The following is a 14,181-nucleotide window of genomic DNA, read 5'->3' on the forward strand; positions in this document are numbered from 1 at the left end:
AAGTTGATTTTGTCTGTAGTCCATAAGTAGACTATATCTTCAAGCAAGAAAAATCCCATAACTTCAGACTGAAATGAAAGTACATGTCCAAAAGGATACTTCCTGGGATTGGAGCTAACAAGAATCCCACCTACATCAAGCAAGGCTTTCAGAGGCTACAGTACACATTCCAGAATGACAACCTTTTTCAAAATGTGATTTGGACATAGTTTACTGATTAAAATACTTTCCTATATGCTAAAAATTAAATTTAAAATATTGAATAAACAAAAAGAAGTAAAATAATACAAAATTAATGTAGTATATGTCTATATACTTGAGTGTACAAATATGCCAGCCTGGCAAAGGAAACTTTTCCAGTCTTTTGGGAATTCAATGCCCATGACCCCCAACTTTTATTTATTCAGCTTTTGTGGTAAGCTGATATCTAAAGTAAGACAGATGACTTACTTTTACAAAGACAATGTTAAACAAATAGCTTTCAATAACTGATGAGGCTTCCCAGTTCTTCTGTAGTAAGAGGATAGCAACCTTAACTGTTTCTCATTCCATCCCTTCCTTTTCCTTCAATCATGTTCCCACCTATAATTATTCTTCTTCAGATAATTCTTCCTGGACTACTGAAATATCCTAGCTTCACTGGCCAACCTGCAAACATTCCCTCCATCAAATGCATGGTTTCCAGAGAAATTTTCCTAAAGTGTTGTTCATTTTTATGCTATTCTTTGGCTCAAAATGTTTAACAGGTCCTTGTTGCTCTCATGAAAGAAGTCCTAATAAATCAGCTTAGCATTTAAGTACCAAATTCCATCTATCTTGCTAGTTTTATTCACATTTCTATGCATCTCATGATATGGTCACTGGCCCCCTATCTTCCAGACTCTTCCTCCACACATTTACTTATATACTCTGCTCCTCTGACAGGAAGGCCCTTCTTAGTTACACTTTGTAACAAAGAGACCCCAAAATCACCATGGCTCAGTCAAGCCAGGCATTTATTTCTCTTTCACACAATAGTCTAGAGGCAGTCCATGGTGGTATGCTGCCCTGCCCCATGAGACTGTCCATAGAGTAGGATTGTTCTTTTTTTACTCTGCCATTTCCTAGGACGTTTTCCTTAAATGCCTGGTAGAAAATGGGCTGAGACAGGAGAAAGAGACAGGGGAATGCATGCTGAATCATTTTATGGGCAAGATCCCCAGATTGTACATATCATTCCCATTCACATCCTATTGCCAAGGACTGTGTCACATGGCCATAACTCACTGCGAGGGAGGCTGGGAAATGTAGCCCCTAGGCTGGGAGCCCATGTGCCCTGTTAAAACCTGCGGATACGTGGGATGGCAGAATGGGTTCTATCACTAAAAGAAAGAATGGGAGTTGGGAGTCTGGATTCAATTATTAGTCTCTGCATTACCTTTCTTCAGTTTTTGTCTCTAGAAACCCCCACTTCCTTTACAAAGCTAAACTCAAATATCACCTTCGTCTAGCCAGTCTGATCTTATCACATCTGCTTATTCTATAGTCCTCCAAATGGAATATCAACTCTCCCTTCTCTGAAATTTCAAAGTTCTAGTACCTATTATGGAGTTTGGTACATTTTTAGCCATATACATTTTAAAGACAGTCTGTCAGGAAATATAATGTGGCCAAAAATGAAAAGATAAATGTTTGCTATTGAGTAATCTTCCTTCATTGTTTTATTTCATATACAAAGGTTGTTGAAGACACAATCTTTATTCTGTATTTCTAGAAGTGGTGTATGCAGAAGATAGCATGCAATAATGCTGGTAATGATAACATTGCTTTATTCAATTCACTAATAAATTGTAATTTAAGAAATTACTTAGAAACAAAATTATTGTAAAAGATTTTCAAGTAAACAAAGTATGTGCCCTAAAATTTTGCTGAAAAAAATTTTAATAATGATGTTTAAACAAAGCATGTCTGTGTTCTTTGTCCTTTCATAATAATTTACCAGAAGTGAACAAAATCCTTGAGTAATACTTATGAATAGTTATGTACTTTTAATTTACTTAGGTATTTTGTTTGTTCATTTTTTTGTTTCTTTATTCTCATATTTGATTTCTTTATTTGCCAAGATCTCAGTTACTTGTGGGTTTATATCTTCTTATTTTGACATAAGTAGTTTACACTTTCACACAAGCTTAAAACGTGAAACAGCCATTTTATTTCATTCCATGATGTTTAATACAAAATAAATACCTATTCAACATTTAGTTATATATCATACCAGATGATTTAAGTTATAGAATTACATTGTAAAATGTAAATTTTAATATAGTATGCCAAATAATAAACAATAAATGCACCTATAATTCTTTGAATATTAAACTATACATTATGAACAGGGAGTCACTTCCTTTGATTAATAACCCCTCTGACCAGGTATAATGAATATTTATACATTATTCTGTGTTGGCAGAGTACTTAAAATGCCTAAAATGGTAATGATTATGAAGTGAAATTTGGAAAAATTTTATAGGAGAAAGTCTTTCAAGTGACAGAAACATAATGGATATGAAATACGTGATAAATTCCCTTTAGCTAAAACACAAAAAGATTATAACAGCTTCCTATTAAAAATTTTTTTAAAACAGAAGCCCAAGTCTGTCAGTAATTTGAAATATAAATGCATGTAATAGCCTGAGGGAACTGTAGTAAGGGTTATTCCCAGGGTGAGTTATAAACATGGAAATACTTTATTTAAACATCTATGTAATCTCCATTGAAATATATTATTTGGAAATTATGTTAAAAAAGAACTTAAAATACATGTACTTATAAGACTAAGCTTCTGACACATTTAATAATCATGCTTTAAAAGTCTATAAAGCTGTGGTTGATACTGAATATATTTTTTTTAAATATTAATATTTTGTGCTTTCTGTATAGCTAAAAAAGTCCACTCAGGCAACCTTTATCTTAAAGTGTAACTGCTGATTTTATTGGCAAACCTATAATAATACATATGATCAATCTTTACTTAATTATTTGGAGTTGCAAACACAATTAATAAATCATCTTTGAAATGCACTGACCATAATCAGTATATTCTGGAACTAGTCCACGGGGCCATTAATCAAAACATGCAGCAAGGAAAGTGAGTCGCAGCCTGACCAGTTAGGTAAACACACAGTGAAGCTAATAAAAACCTATCTCATTTTAAAACCACCACTGTGTTTACTTTTGCAACTAATATAAACATTATGATAAAATTAAAGTTGTGTAAAAAATGAGGTTCGCTAATGATGACCAAAGTAAATATATAGCAATTGCATACATTTTATGTCCCTAATTTGACACTAAAGAAGTTTAGAGTTCAGTTACCCAAAATCTTCAAGACTTAGATATTTAAATCTGATGAATTATATTATCCGTGAAAATTAAATACACACATGCGCACACACACACACACATCAAATATGCTGAGGTTTAAATTAGAAAAAAAAAAAGCACACAATAAATTGTTAGGTATTTTGAAGAATCAATGTATAAACATGTAAACAAGTTCTTTTAATAGAATAGGGTGGTCAACTATCATATTCTAAATTGGCAGATGCAAATGAATAAATTGTAAAAAACGAGTAAATGTTTGAATGAGTTAAAAATTAAATTCTAAATGAAACAAAATGATAGAATAAAAATGAATATATATAACGTAAAGTATGCAAATATCTATCTATCTATTTACTTACTTATTATCAACTGCTTTTAAAACCTGGTCCTCTAATTGTGTTATTTTTCTTCAATATTCTCTTATTGACTGCTAAATGGAAGGAAAAAAGCTTTGCTGAGTTAACACATAGAAGGGTATGGGCAATCCTCATTTCCATAAGAATTATGAGGAAAGGAAACACTACAGGTTTAAAAACTCCAAAAACACAGTTTCCTTTCCAGGAATGGATTCCCAAGCTTTAGCCAAAAGCTCCACGAAAACAGTGCTTTAAATATAACAGCGCATCATATTCCTAGAGCTTCCTACTTAGATAGTGCTTTCATACATGTGCCCTCATCTGACCCTCATACCCATGTTGAAAGGCAGGCAGAAGGTATTATTAAACCAACCCTTGTACTCACAGAGCTGCAGCTCTCTCTCTACTATGTTATTACAGAAATTCTAAACAAGCAGTCAAAAGGCACTGAATCTCACATTTACTAAGCTCTTAATAAATACAAATATAGAGCCCTAATTCATTGAGTTGCTCTAAGAATTAAATGAATTAAAGGAATTTAAGTGCTTAGCACACAGTAATCATATTAAATATTAGTTACTGAAGTAATACAATAAAATAGCTAAAAGGTATGGTCTTTGGAATAAGATGATCCTAGATTCAAAAATCACAGATATAGCATTGTCTTTGGGCAAGTTACCTAATCTCTCTAGGTCTGAGCTTCCTAATCTATAAAATGGGTATAGTTCACTGAGACATTTAAAGGGCATATATAAAGGGCTTAGCACAGTATCTAGGCATAAGTATTCAATGAATGTTAAATATTATCATTTTTATTGATAGATGGATTTGATTAACTAATAACTTATGTAAATACAAAACGTCATTAACAAAAGTTAAAAGGCAAATGATAGTCTGGGTAAAATAAAATTAATATTTTTAGATACAAAGCAATAGGAGACAAAGACCTCCACTGAAAATCAGCTGAGATTATGGATAGGTAATAAACAAAAGATGAAATGTCAATAATCAATAAATGTCAGAGAAAAAAGATGTCTCTAAAGATTAAGTACAAAAATTAAACAATGAGATACTACTTATTGATTAAATGATTAAAATGACATGGCAATGATCAGAATGAATTGGAAAACAAAAGAACAGAAGGCAAACACTGCTTGTGGGATTACAAACTGTGATAGCTTTCTAGAGGAATTCTGTCAAAACATAACAAAGGACTAATAAGTACATATGCCCTCTAACCTAGTAATTTCACTTTTGGGAATTTATACTAAGGAAATAATCAGTCATATGTGCACATTTGTGTACAAGTATATACAAGATTCTTTGCAATAGTACAAATGTGGGCAAGGCCTCAATGTACAGTATGGGAAGTGGTTAAAGAAATTATGATACATTTATACAACAGGACACTATACATATAAAATGGTGAAGCAATGTATCTATGAAAGTAGAACTGCATATTTAAATTTGAAAATAGCAGGCTACATCATAAACAGTATGAGCCTTGTTTTCAACCTAAAGTGTGGAAGAGAAAGAGACTTGCAAATATATAGCATAGCATGGTGGTAATAATGGTGGTTGTCTCCCTGTGGCTGGGATTATGCATTTCCTAGCTACCATTTTGTTTCTGTGTGCTTTCTGCTTTTGAGGGGAGATAAGCATGTGGTGCTTTTACAATTGGGAAACAAATAAAATGAACCTCATTTTTTTGAGAAATAAATGGATTCCCTTAGTAGGTAAGTGGATAAACTGTGGTACACCCAGACAATGGATTACTATTGAGCACTAGAAAGAAATGAGCTATCAAACCATCAAATGATATGTAGGAAACCTAAGTGTATATTATTAAGTAAAAGAATGCAATCTGAAAAGCCTGCATACTGTATGATTCCAACGATAAGACATTCTGGTAAAGGCAAAACTATGGAGATATTTCACAAAGATTAGTAGCTGCCAGAGGTTAAGGGGAAAGAGGGGTAAATTGGTGGAGCACAGAGGATTTTTAGGGTAATGAAACAGTTCAGTACAATACTACAATGGTGGATACCTGTCATTATATATGTCCAAATCATATAGATAGAATGTACAACACCAAGAATGAAGCCCAAGGTAAAATATGGACCTTGAGTGATAATGATTTGTTGATGCCGGTTCATCAATTGTAACAAATGTGCCACTTTGATGGGGGATGCTGAGAGTGAGGGAAGCTGTGCATGTGCCGGGACAGAGGTACATGGGTACTCTGTAATTTCCACTCAGTTTTGCTGTGAACCTAAAACTACTCTAAAAAATAAAGTAAGCAAGTTAATTCATTAATTAATACTAGGCTCTTTCCCTCCCTATTGTTAGGTTTTATTTAGTTTTTCATAATCTGTGAAATTGATAATAGAAACACAGGAAGAAGTATATCAGAAGGCAGATAACGTTTTTCAACACTTCATCCTAAGAAGAATCTTAGTAATAGTAAATATTTCATTTGAACTCTATTTGACTGCAACTGGGCTACAGTGGGGCAGGGGACTCTCTAGGACCCTGGAAAGCTCTGATAGACGTGAGAACTTTGGTTCAGAGCCAGGAGAGCCTGATGTGTATACTTATTCCTCTAAACAGAAGCGCATGGATTGCATAATTTCATCCAGGATGATACTGTAAGCTTCTAGTATAAAAAGAAAGGAATTGAGCTTTTCTGAGTTGAGGAAGACTACGTCTTATACAAATTGTATCAGTGGTGGCTATGCAGTACCTCACCCTATTCCAAGGAGGTGAGGAAATACTGTGCTAAGATGTGCTGCATCTTTTCCTGCTCTGTGTAGCCACGTGGACTATGATAAGATCGTGCAACCCTGGCTAATTAAATCATGAACTTAACCTAGGGGTACATGCACGCGCATGTGTGTGCGCAGGCACACGCTGATTTACAACCTACCACTCACCTAAAATATTGTAGCTAGACAACTACTTAATGGAACCACGTAAAGTTTGATTCAGAACGCACAGTTAAAACTTCCTTACAGTTCAAGAAGCAACATTTGCGAACAGTTATAATTTAATAATATTTTTAAGGTTGTTTGAAACAATGTTAGAACTCTGTGTTGTCAGAAGACATCCATCACAATGAAGACTAAATCATGTCTGTGTGCCTCGCATGAGATATATGAACCTATATATTTTTACTTGCTAGCCTGCAGAAACAAAGACTACATAAAACTGTCTAAAGACTATACAAGTAATTTTTTGTACTTTTGGCCTAAACTATTTTAATGATTTTATCCTGCAGCTGAGATGATGTTGAATTCCTTCTTTTAGGGCTGTACGAATGTGTCCTATCACTAGAATTCTCTTAGAAAATGACACTGCTGGTCCCAGAAGAGCCATTAGTCAGACAAGTAGGAGGTTTTCTAAGTAGTAGGATTGTGGGCAGATGGGGAGGTAGGGAAGAAGGTCCTATACACAAACTAAAATTTTGTTCCTGAGATACATTTAATGCTTAAAACTCTGTAATTATGGTTGAAAGGGTCTTATCTATTTAAAACCACTCATGTTTGAGAATTTTGAGAGTTCATATCCCAAACTATGGCCCTAAAGAATGCTATCCCTTGGATTGTCACTAAGCCCTTTTTGGGAGGGAGGAAGGCAGACTCCATGAGGGTGCTATGCTTGAGTACTTTTGAAAAATGATTAAAACAAGTCAAATGAATTATTTACTATGGATTTGTTTAGATCCTTTAATATATAAATCTCCAAGTTTTAGGGGTTGGAGCATAAGGGAGCGTGGTAGCTATGGTATGCAGCAATTTCTAAACTTATTTGAATATGAAACCCTCTGTAGGATACCTATTAAGATCTCCTTTTATATAATTCTACAGAATGAAGTCTGTGAGTGATATCATAAGTAATAATAAATTCTGTACTCAATATCATTTAACTTCAATAAACGTCTGAGCTTTCTTTCCCCCACCTATCCAAATCTCAGAGCTAGAGGCATTTTGTTCCACCTGTATATTTAGCAGCTCTTCTGACCACAGAAGTGAATGCTTTTTCTAGTCAAGGGTCATTCAAGAAGGAGCTCAAAATTAAGTCAGAGTTGCTTGAGATTTGAGATAACCCTTGTTCCTGCTCTAATAAGAACTTCATATCCTGGTTCTGGTAACTAGGTCTGTATGGTATAGCCCTGTGTTTGGCTCCCTTGTCTTGGTCTCCAGCAAAATTTGATTTGGTTGTAACTTGGGTTTGGCTCTCTTCTTGACCACCTCTCGCATAAGAAGAGCAGCCCTGATTCTGAGACAATGTTTTCACTTATAGGTCCCTTGTTCAGACACTAATTTCAATATCTTTTAAAAGTAGTTTGCTTTTGATAAAGAGAATCTACAGAAATGAGAAACAGAACAGCTATGAGAAGGTAAAGTAGATTTTCCAGGTGGGGAGAAATGGGCTGAAAGAAACGACAGACATTAAATGGGCTGAAGAAACGACAGACATTAAAGTATTGATGAAAACATTTAAATTGAGTATTTTGTTAGTTGGCTGACTTTGTTAACTGGTTGCTAATTTCAATAAGACTGGGACATTGACTCAATTTAGACCAACAAGTAAATAATGACTGGAGTAATCATTTTGTTAAAATAATCCAACTAGTCTACCTAGCCACAATGACTTCATGTCATGCCAACAAAATGGTATTAATAGACTTTTATTATATTAGCTCTTTAAGGATGTTGAAAGAATTAACAAGAGTTCTTAAATTTTAAAAATTGAAATGAAAATTCTTCCTCAGTTATTATGTTATATGATAAAGCATTAAAAATTTAAGCTAGGTGCCTAACAAAGACCAAATATAGTGTTATTTAATTTAGATACATATTGTGCCATGGTATATTTATAGAAAGTACTTGTACATTGTTTACACTTAGAATTTTACCTGATGATATTAATAAAGTATATAAGGATGAAAATAATTCCACAGTTTCTGTAGTCTTTGTCAGCTGGTTCATTTTGTTTAATATGTGGAACTAAAAGGACATACCAAACAAGTCTACAAATCATAATTTCAAGTGACGTAAGAGAGTAAATAGCAAGGAATGTACAGCACATGGTTCTGTTGAATGATAACTTAGTGTTAAAGCTAGCTGACAGAACAGGACGAGGGTTACCCAAGTATAATCATATTGTGTGGATTAGTCACACTAAAATTTTTAATGAATATTTATCAATATATTCCAGATTCAAGGATTTCAGAGTCTTACTAAAAGTGGGAAATCATTAAAGATCTAAAAATATTCCCGAAAAAAAATTTCTATTTACCCAAAAAAAAAAAAAACAAGGGCAAAATGTCAGTACAATTCTGCACCTCAGGACTGCTAACACACGCCAGTTTAAGCTATTATCCCTGTGAGTACTCTACATAAGTTTCAGTATGTTTTCAATTTTCTAGTTTCCTGTGTTTCAAAAGAATGAAAGTTTATCATTGGGAATCCAAAACTGTACAACATTCAGCAGCTCGAAAGCAGAGTTAAAAAATGAAAAAGAAAGGAAGGACAATAGCTTTACATAATTTTAAATGACTATATCTAAGAAGATACAACAATGACTAAAATATCAGAGATTTCTAGTCAATCTAATATTTTGATAACCTTTAAGAAGAGTCAAAACGCAATATCAAAAGGTAGGGAAAACTAGAAGAAAATCCTCTGTGATGTGAGAAACAGAAATGCTATCATACACACAAGAAAAGGCTGAATTTTTTTTTTTGAATTTTATTTTTTTTTCTTTATTATTTTTTTTTGGAGGTACACCAAGTTCAATCATCTGTTTTTATACACATATCCCCATATTCCCTCCCTCCCTCAACTCCCCCTGAATTTTTAACAAGGGCCAGAGAGCCCAGCTTGGACTGGCCTCTGAGCAGCCCTCAGCCTCACTTGTTCCCTCCACCCCCATCACCCTCACACAGTCCACCTCAGCCCATGCTCACAGGCTGCTTCCTCTGCCTAAAGCTCTGCTCTCTACTCCACTACTGTACTCCTCATATCTATGTAATTGTACAAGTAATGTTTGTCTTCTCTCATGTAGACTAAGCTTTATGACCTCAGGGTTTGTGTCTAGTTTGCTCAGCTGTAAACATATGTTAAAAGAATGATACATGAATGAATGAATGAGGGAAAGCCATAGTCACAATTATTCTGTTGTCAACAAACAACAGCATCTACTGTGCATTTCCTTAGACAATGTCAAATCATATGGTAGTCATACAATGAACATAAATGGTACTGAGAGGCTACTGTGGGAGATACAGAAGAAATACCATTGTGACGGACTGACAAAACTGCCTGAAATCCAACACATGCTTACAATTGAAAACAAGGAAGTCAGGCTTCCCAGCTAAATGTAATGGGATATAATGGTTAATATGCTACGGTAATGCGACTATAAACTCAAAACCCAATGATAAATAGATAACAAAACAATACCACTATTAACTGTACATTCTTGCATCCTTTTATGCAAGAAATTCGAAAACTCCCTCCTACCAGGCTCAGTTTTCCTGAATGCATGGATTGTGGCTGTCTTGCCTCCCCATTGTCTATAACAGAATCCTAAAACATCTTGCTCTCCGGACTTCTTTACACTTTTAAAAGTTCTTGAGGACCTCAAGAACTTTTGTTCATGTGGGCTATATTTGCCATGTTCAAAATAAAAACTGAGAAAAACTTAAAATATGTATTAAATAATTTAAAAATAATAATAAACCTAGTATATGATAACATGAATAACATTGTTTATAAAAATCATTATATTTCCCCCAAAAATCTTGTGAGGGCAGTGTTTTGCAGATCTGTCTGATGGCTGGCTTGAATGAAAACAGTTAGATTCTCATTAGCTTCTGCATTCAAATGGATATGAAATATTATTTTAATTGAAATATATGAAGAAAAGCTGGCATCACATAGCCATGGAATTGAAGAAGGGATGACCCTGTGGATCACCACAAAGGGCCTTGAGAACCCTCAGGTCTCATTTCCTACTTTGAAATCCAGTGGTCTATAATAACATCTGTCACAAGGCTATTGTTCAATTGCCATTTGCTAAATTAAAAAAAAGGTTAGAGAAAAAAATAAAATCTTAGGGCATATACATATGTATATATACAGACATACATATATATCTGTATATACACACACATATACAAATGATTTGTACATTCATTTTGGATTCAACTGATAATATTCTTTATAAATGCAGACTGCCTTGCTGCAATGAAATGTTAAGTTATCCCAACATCTTAACTTATGACAACCAAATTGGGATGTATACTGAAGGAGGGTAGTCTGAACCAAAAAGTGAAAAACAGTGAAAATACAGTTTATAATTCCAAAACCTAATAGAAATAAGTAGATAACTAGAAAGAGACACTTTACTTGAAAAATACCAAGCATAATCAAATCAAGTGGCTAGGTTGAATGCTCTATGAGTCTCTTTAAAGCAGCAAATTAAATTGAAATACTTTACTGAACACAAGCTGGATTCTATTATTTTTAGTATCCTATATGCCGTTTCTAATTAATCCATAAAAGCCACAAGAAAAAAAATCTGCTTATATTTTTAGCACCTCTGCTTTAAATATTAATAGGAATTAACAAAATACCAGAGAAAATATATTGATTCAAACATTTTCACAATCTCCAAGATCATAATTTTTGTTCTTAAAAATAATCATAAGTAAATTCAGAAATAAAAAATATAATTTTAAGATTATATATTAGAATTTTTAATATCATTTCACTATTTGGAAAAGAATAAAATGACTTACTTTTCCTTTTCTTGAAGCTGATGCTCCTGAGAAGCCATTTTAGGTTCTGTTCCAAGATTTTTTTGCATCCGCTGCCTCCTCTTTCTACTTGGTGCAATATCAGCGACATCAGGACTTGAAATAACAGAATCATCTCTTCTCACAGTAGCTAAAATAAAATCACATAAAAATGTGACCCAACAAAATTGTAGATATAATCTTTGAGTGCAGTTTCAACTTGCCGCTTGAGCACTCATAAAAGTGACACATTGAAATATAGCAAGATTATGTTTTTTTTAATTTATTCAGATTTGGTGAAGTGAGCTAGACAGGATATAATACTTTAATACCAATATAAAAATCTTAAGTATATTGTAGACCTGGAACAACTTGATCAAAATGGTCTTTGCCTGTCTTGAGCAACAACCTTTTCAAATGCGTAGGTAAAACTGATTTAAAGGCACCTCTAAAAGGTGTTTGGTGGGGCGCATACTGCTATGGGAATAATGAATCTAACTGATAGTAAAACAGTAATTATTAGCAGGAATGGGGACTTCTGCTAGTGACCCAGAGATAATTTTCATAAACTTTTCGGCCAACTGTAGGGAATAAACACAAGAAAAATGTAAGAAAATACTATCAGATGTCTCTAATGTGGCTAAACCACTAAATTACCCTCAAAAATGTTTGATACACATGAAACAGAAGCAACAATAGAAACATGATTGATTTATATTTCTTTATTCTCTATGAACAACTTAATTGCAAAGAGCTTTAGGGGAGTTCAGAATATTCATTCTTTCATCCAATACACAGTATACTCTGCTATAATACATTTTTCTATAAAAGAGAAGAGCTCCTTTGCTATTGGTAAATCATGAACAATATCAATATAATTTGGACTCTGGATGTCCTGTTGGTTCATATGATTTTTTTCCAGTTTATTAATGTTTAAAAGTGATCAGGGGCAAGCTTTTACCCCAATTAAAGAGAAAGCCTTAGCAATGTAAATAAAGGCCTTAAAAAGTGGAGATGAGTGGCTAAAAATCCTATACAAGTCCATCCCTTTAGCACAAACAGGGGCTGGATTAGTGGAGGCAAGAACCTTATACTTTTCAAAAGTTAAGCTCTCTGCTGAAGCTGCAATTACAGCTAAAGAAGCTGTGAAGACATTTCTATCTGTATCTCAAATCAGATATTTAATATTGATCAAACTAGTGTAATCAAATGTGTTCAATAACTCCTATCTGCTCCATTTAAGAGGAAGTATGATGATGCAAAAGGTTAGCTGACTGTGATGCTTGGTGCAAATGCTGTTAGAGATTTAATGGAGTTAATATTTTTATTAGGATTGTAACTAGAGAACTAACAACAACAATGTAAAGCTGCATAGACTTTAAGTGCTCTGCCCATATCTTAACTTTTTTCCCCATAAGCTCTATTAATTTTAGTGTGTTAGTTTGCAGAGTGAGTAGTTGTTCAGGCACACATATATCACATTCTAGAAGAAAAGTCTGCATTTTGAGTTCTCATTCTATGCGGTCCAGGCTTCTCTGAGTGACCTGACATCACTTGGACACTAATGACCACTCTCTTGAAATGCTTCTTTTGATTTTTTTCCCCTGGAAATAACTACCAGTTTTGAGAATGTACGTGCTGGACACTTTGCTGGGTTTTATAAATATTATCTTATTAATCTTCAACCTTGTGAAGTACTTACTAACTTCATTTCACTTATGAGGAAACCAAGGCTTTGAGAGGTTAAGTAACTTGCCCAAATCACACACCTTTTGCTTTCATATTTTATCATTATGACAATTAAAAAATATTTCTGTCTGGTAGGTAAATTATTTCTTGATAAAATATTAATTGAATGTCCATCAAAGCATATTTTACTTCCCAAAGCTGCTTAAGTTATTAAGACACATAAGTTCTATTAGATTTCTTATACATTATTTTATTAACCTCTAAAAATGTATTGGGAGTAAAGAAAGATAAATAAAAAAGGGTTTTTCTCTGAACGTACTCCATCTGAATGATTCCGTTATTTTTATTAAGCTATGAGGTAACTAAGGAAGATAATTCTGGTTTCCTGACTTTTTATCCCATCAGCTCTCACACAGGGTTTACTCAATCACATAAGCAATCAACAAAGTACAATCTTGTCTACGAATAAAACTAGTAAAAGTGTCAGAGTTAGAGGATGTTTCAACTGTAGATAGGCTTGTAAAATGGAGAAAGATTGCATTTAATGACATGTTGGACATTTATGAGGGAATAATGTCAAGTTTAAAATGTAAGGTGCACTTTTAAAAAATAAAGTTACATAAAAGTTCTGCCTTTCATTTCAAAACTCCAAATAATGACTTATACATTGGCACCAAAAAGAATATTTTATACTTCAAATGGTTATGTCACTTGCTATAATGCCTAGAATTTACTTCAAAATGCAATGTGATTAAAGGTGTGTATTAGTAAGAGTGTTGCATCTACTCAACCAGGAGTTGATTTCTGGAATTCTGATAATAAAGTCCATATACTAGAGGTACTTTTGTTATTTGCATCTCAATAACTGATGATTTACTAGTTAGTATACGGAATGCCAAAAATGTGTATCTATTGGTGAAAACAAGGCATGAAAATAAGCATGATTAATAGTGCATATGAGCTTTTATGCAT

The 14,181-nt window shown here is 33.6% G+C and overlaps 1 protein-coding gene across 5 annotated transcripts in view; it reads right to left on the bottom strand.

Annotated features, from left to right (window-relative positions):
- XRCC4 (X-ray repair cross complementing 4) overlaps positions 1 to 14,181 on the bottom strand; it is a 244,613-nt gene that overhangs the window by 73,769 nt on the left and 156,663 nt on the right. For all 5 annotated transcript variants that reach the window (XM_057739892.1, XM_057739906.1, XM_057739898.1 and 2 more), the window contains one exon: positions 11,524 to 11,671. In XM_057739892.1, the coding sequence (XP_057595875.1) occupies positions 11,524 to 11,671 (148 nt within the window). The remainder of the gene's footprint in view (positions 1 to 11,523; positions 11,672 to 14,181) is intronic.

This window comes from Hippopotamus amphibius, chromosome 1 (genome assembly GCF_030028045.1).
Source record: "Hippopotamus amphibius kiboko isolate mHipAmp2 chromosome 1, mHipAmp2.hap2, whole genome shotgun sequence".
Taxonomy (NCBI): Eukaryota; Metazoa; Chordata; class Mammalia; order Artiodactyla; family Hippopotamidae; genus Hippopotamus; species Hippopotamus amphibius.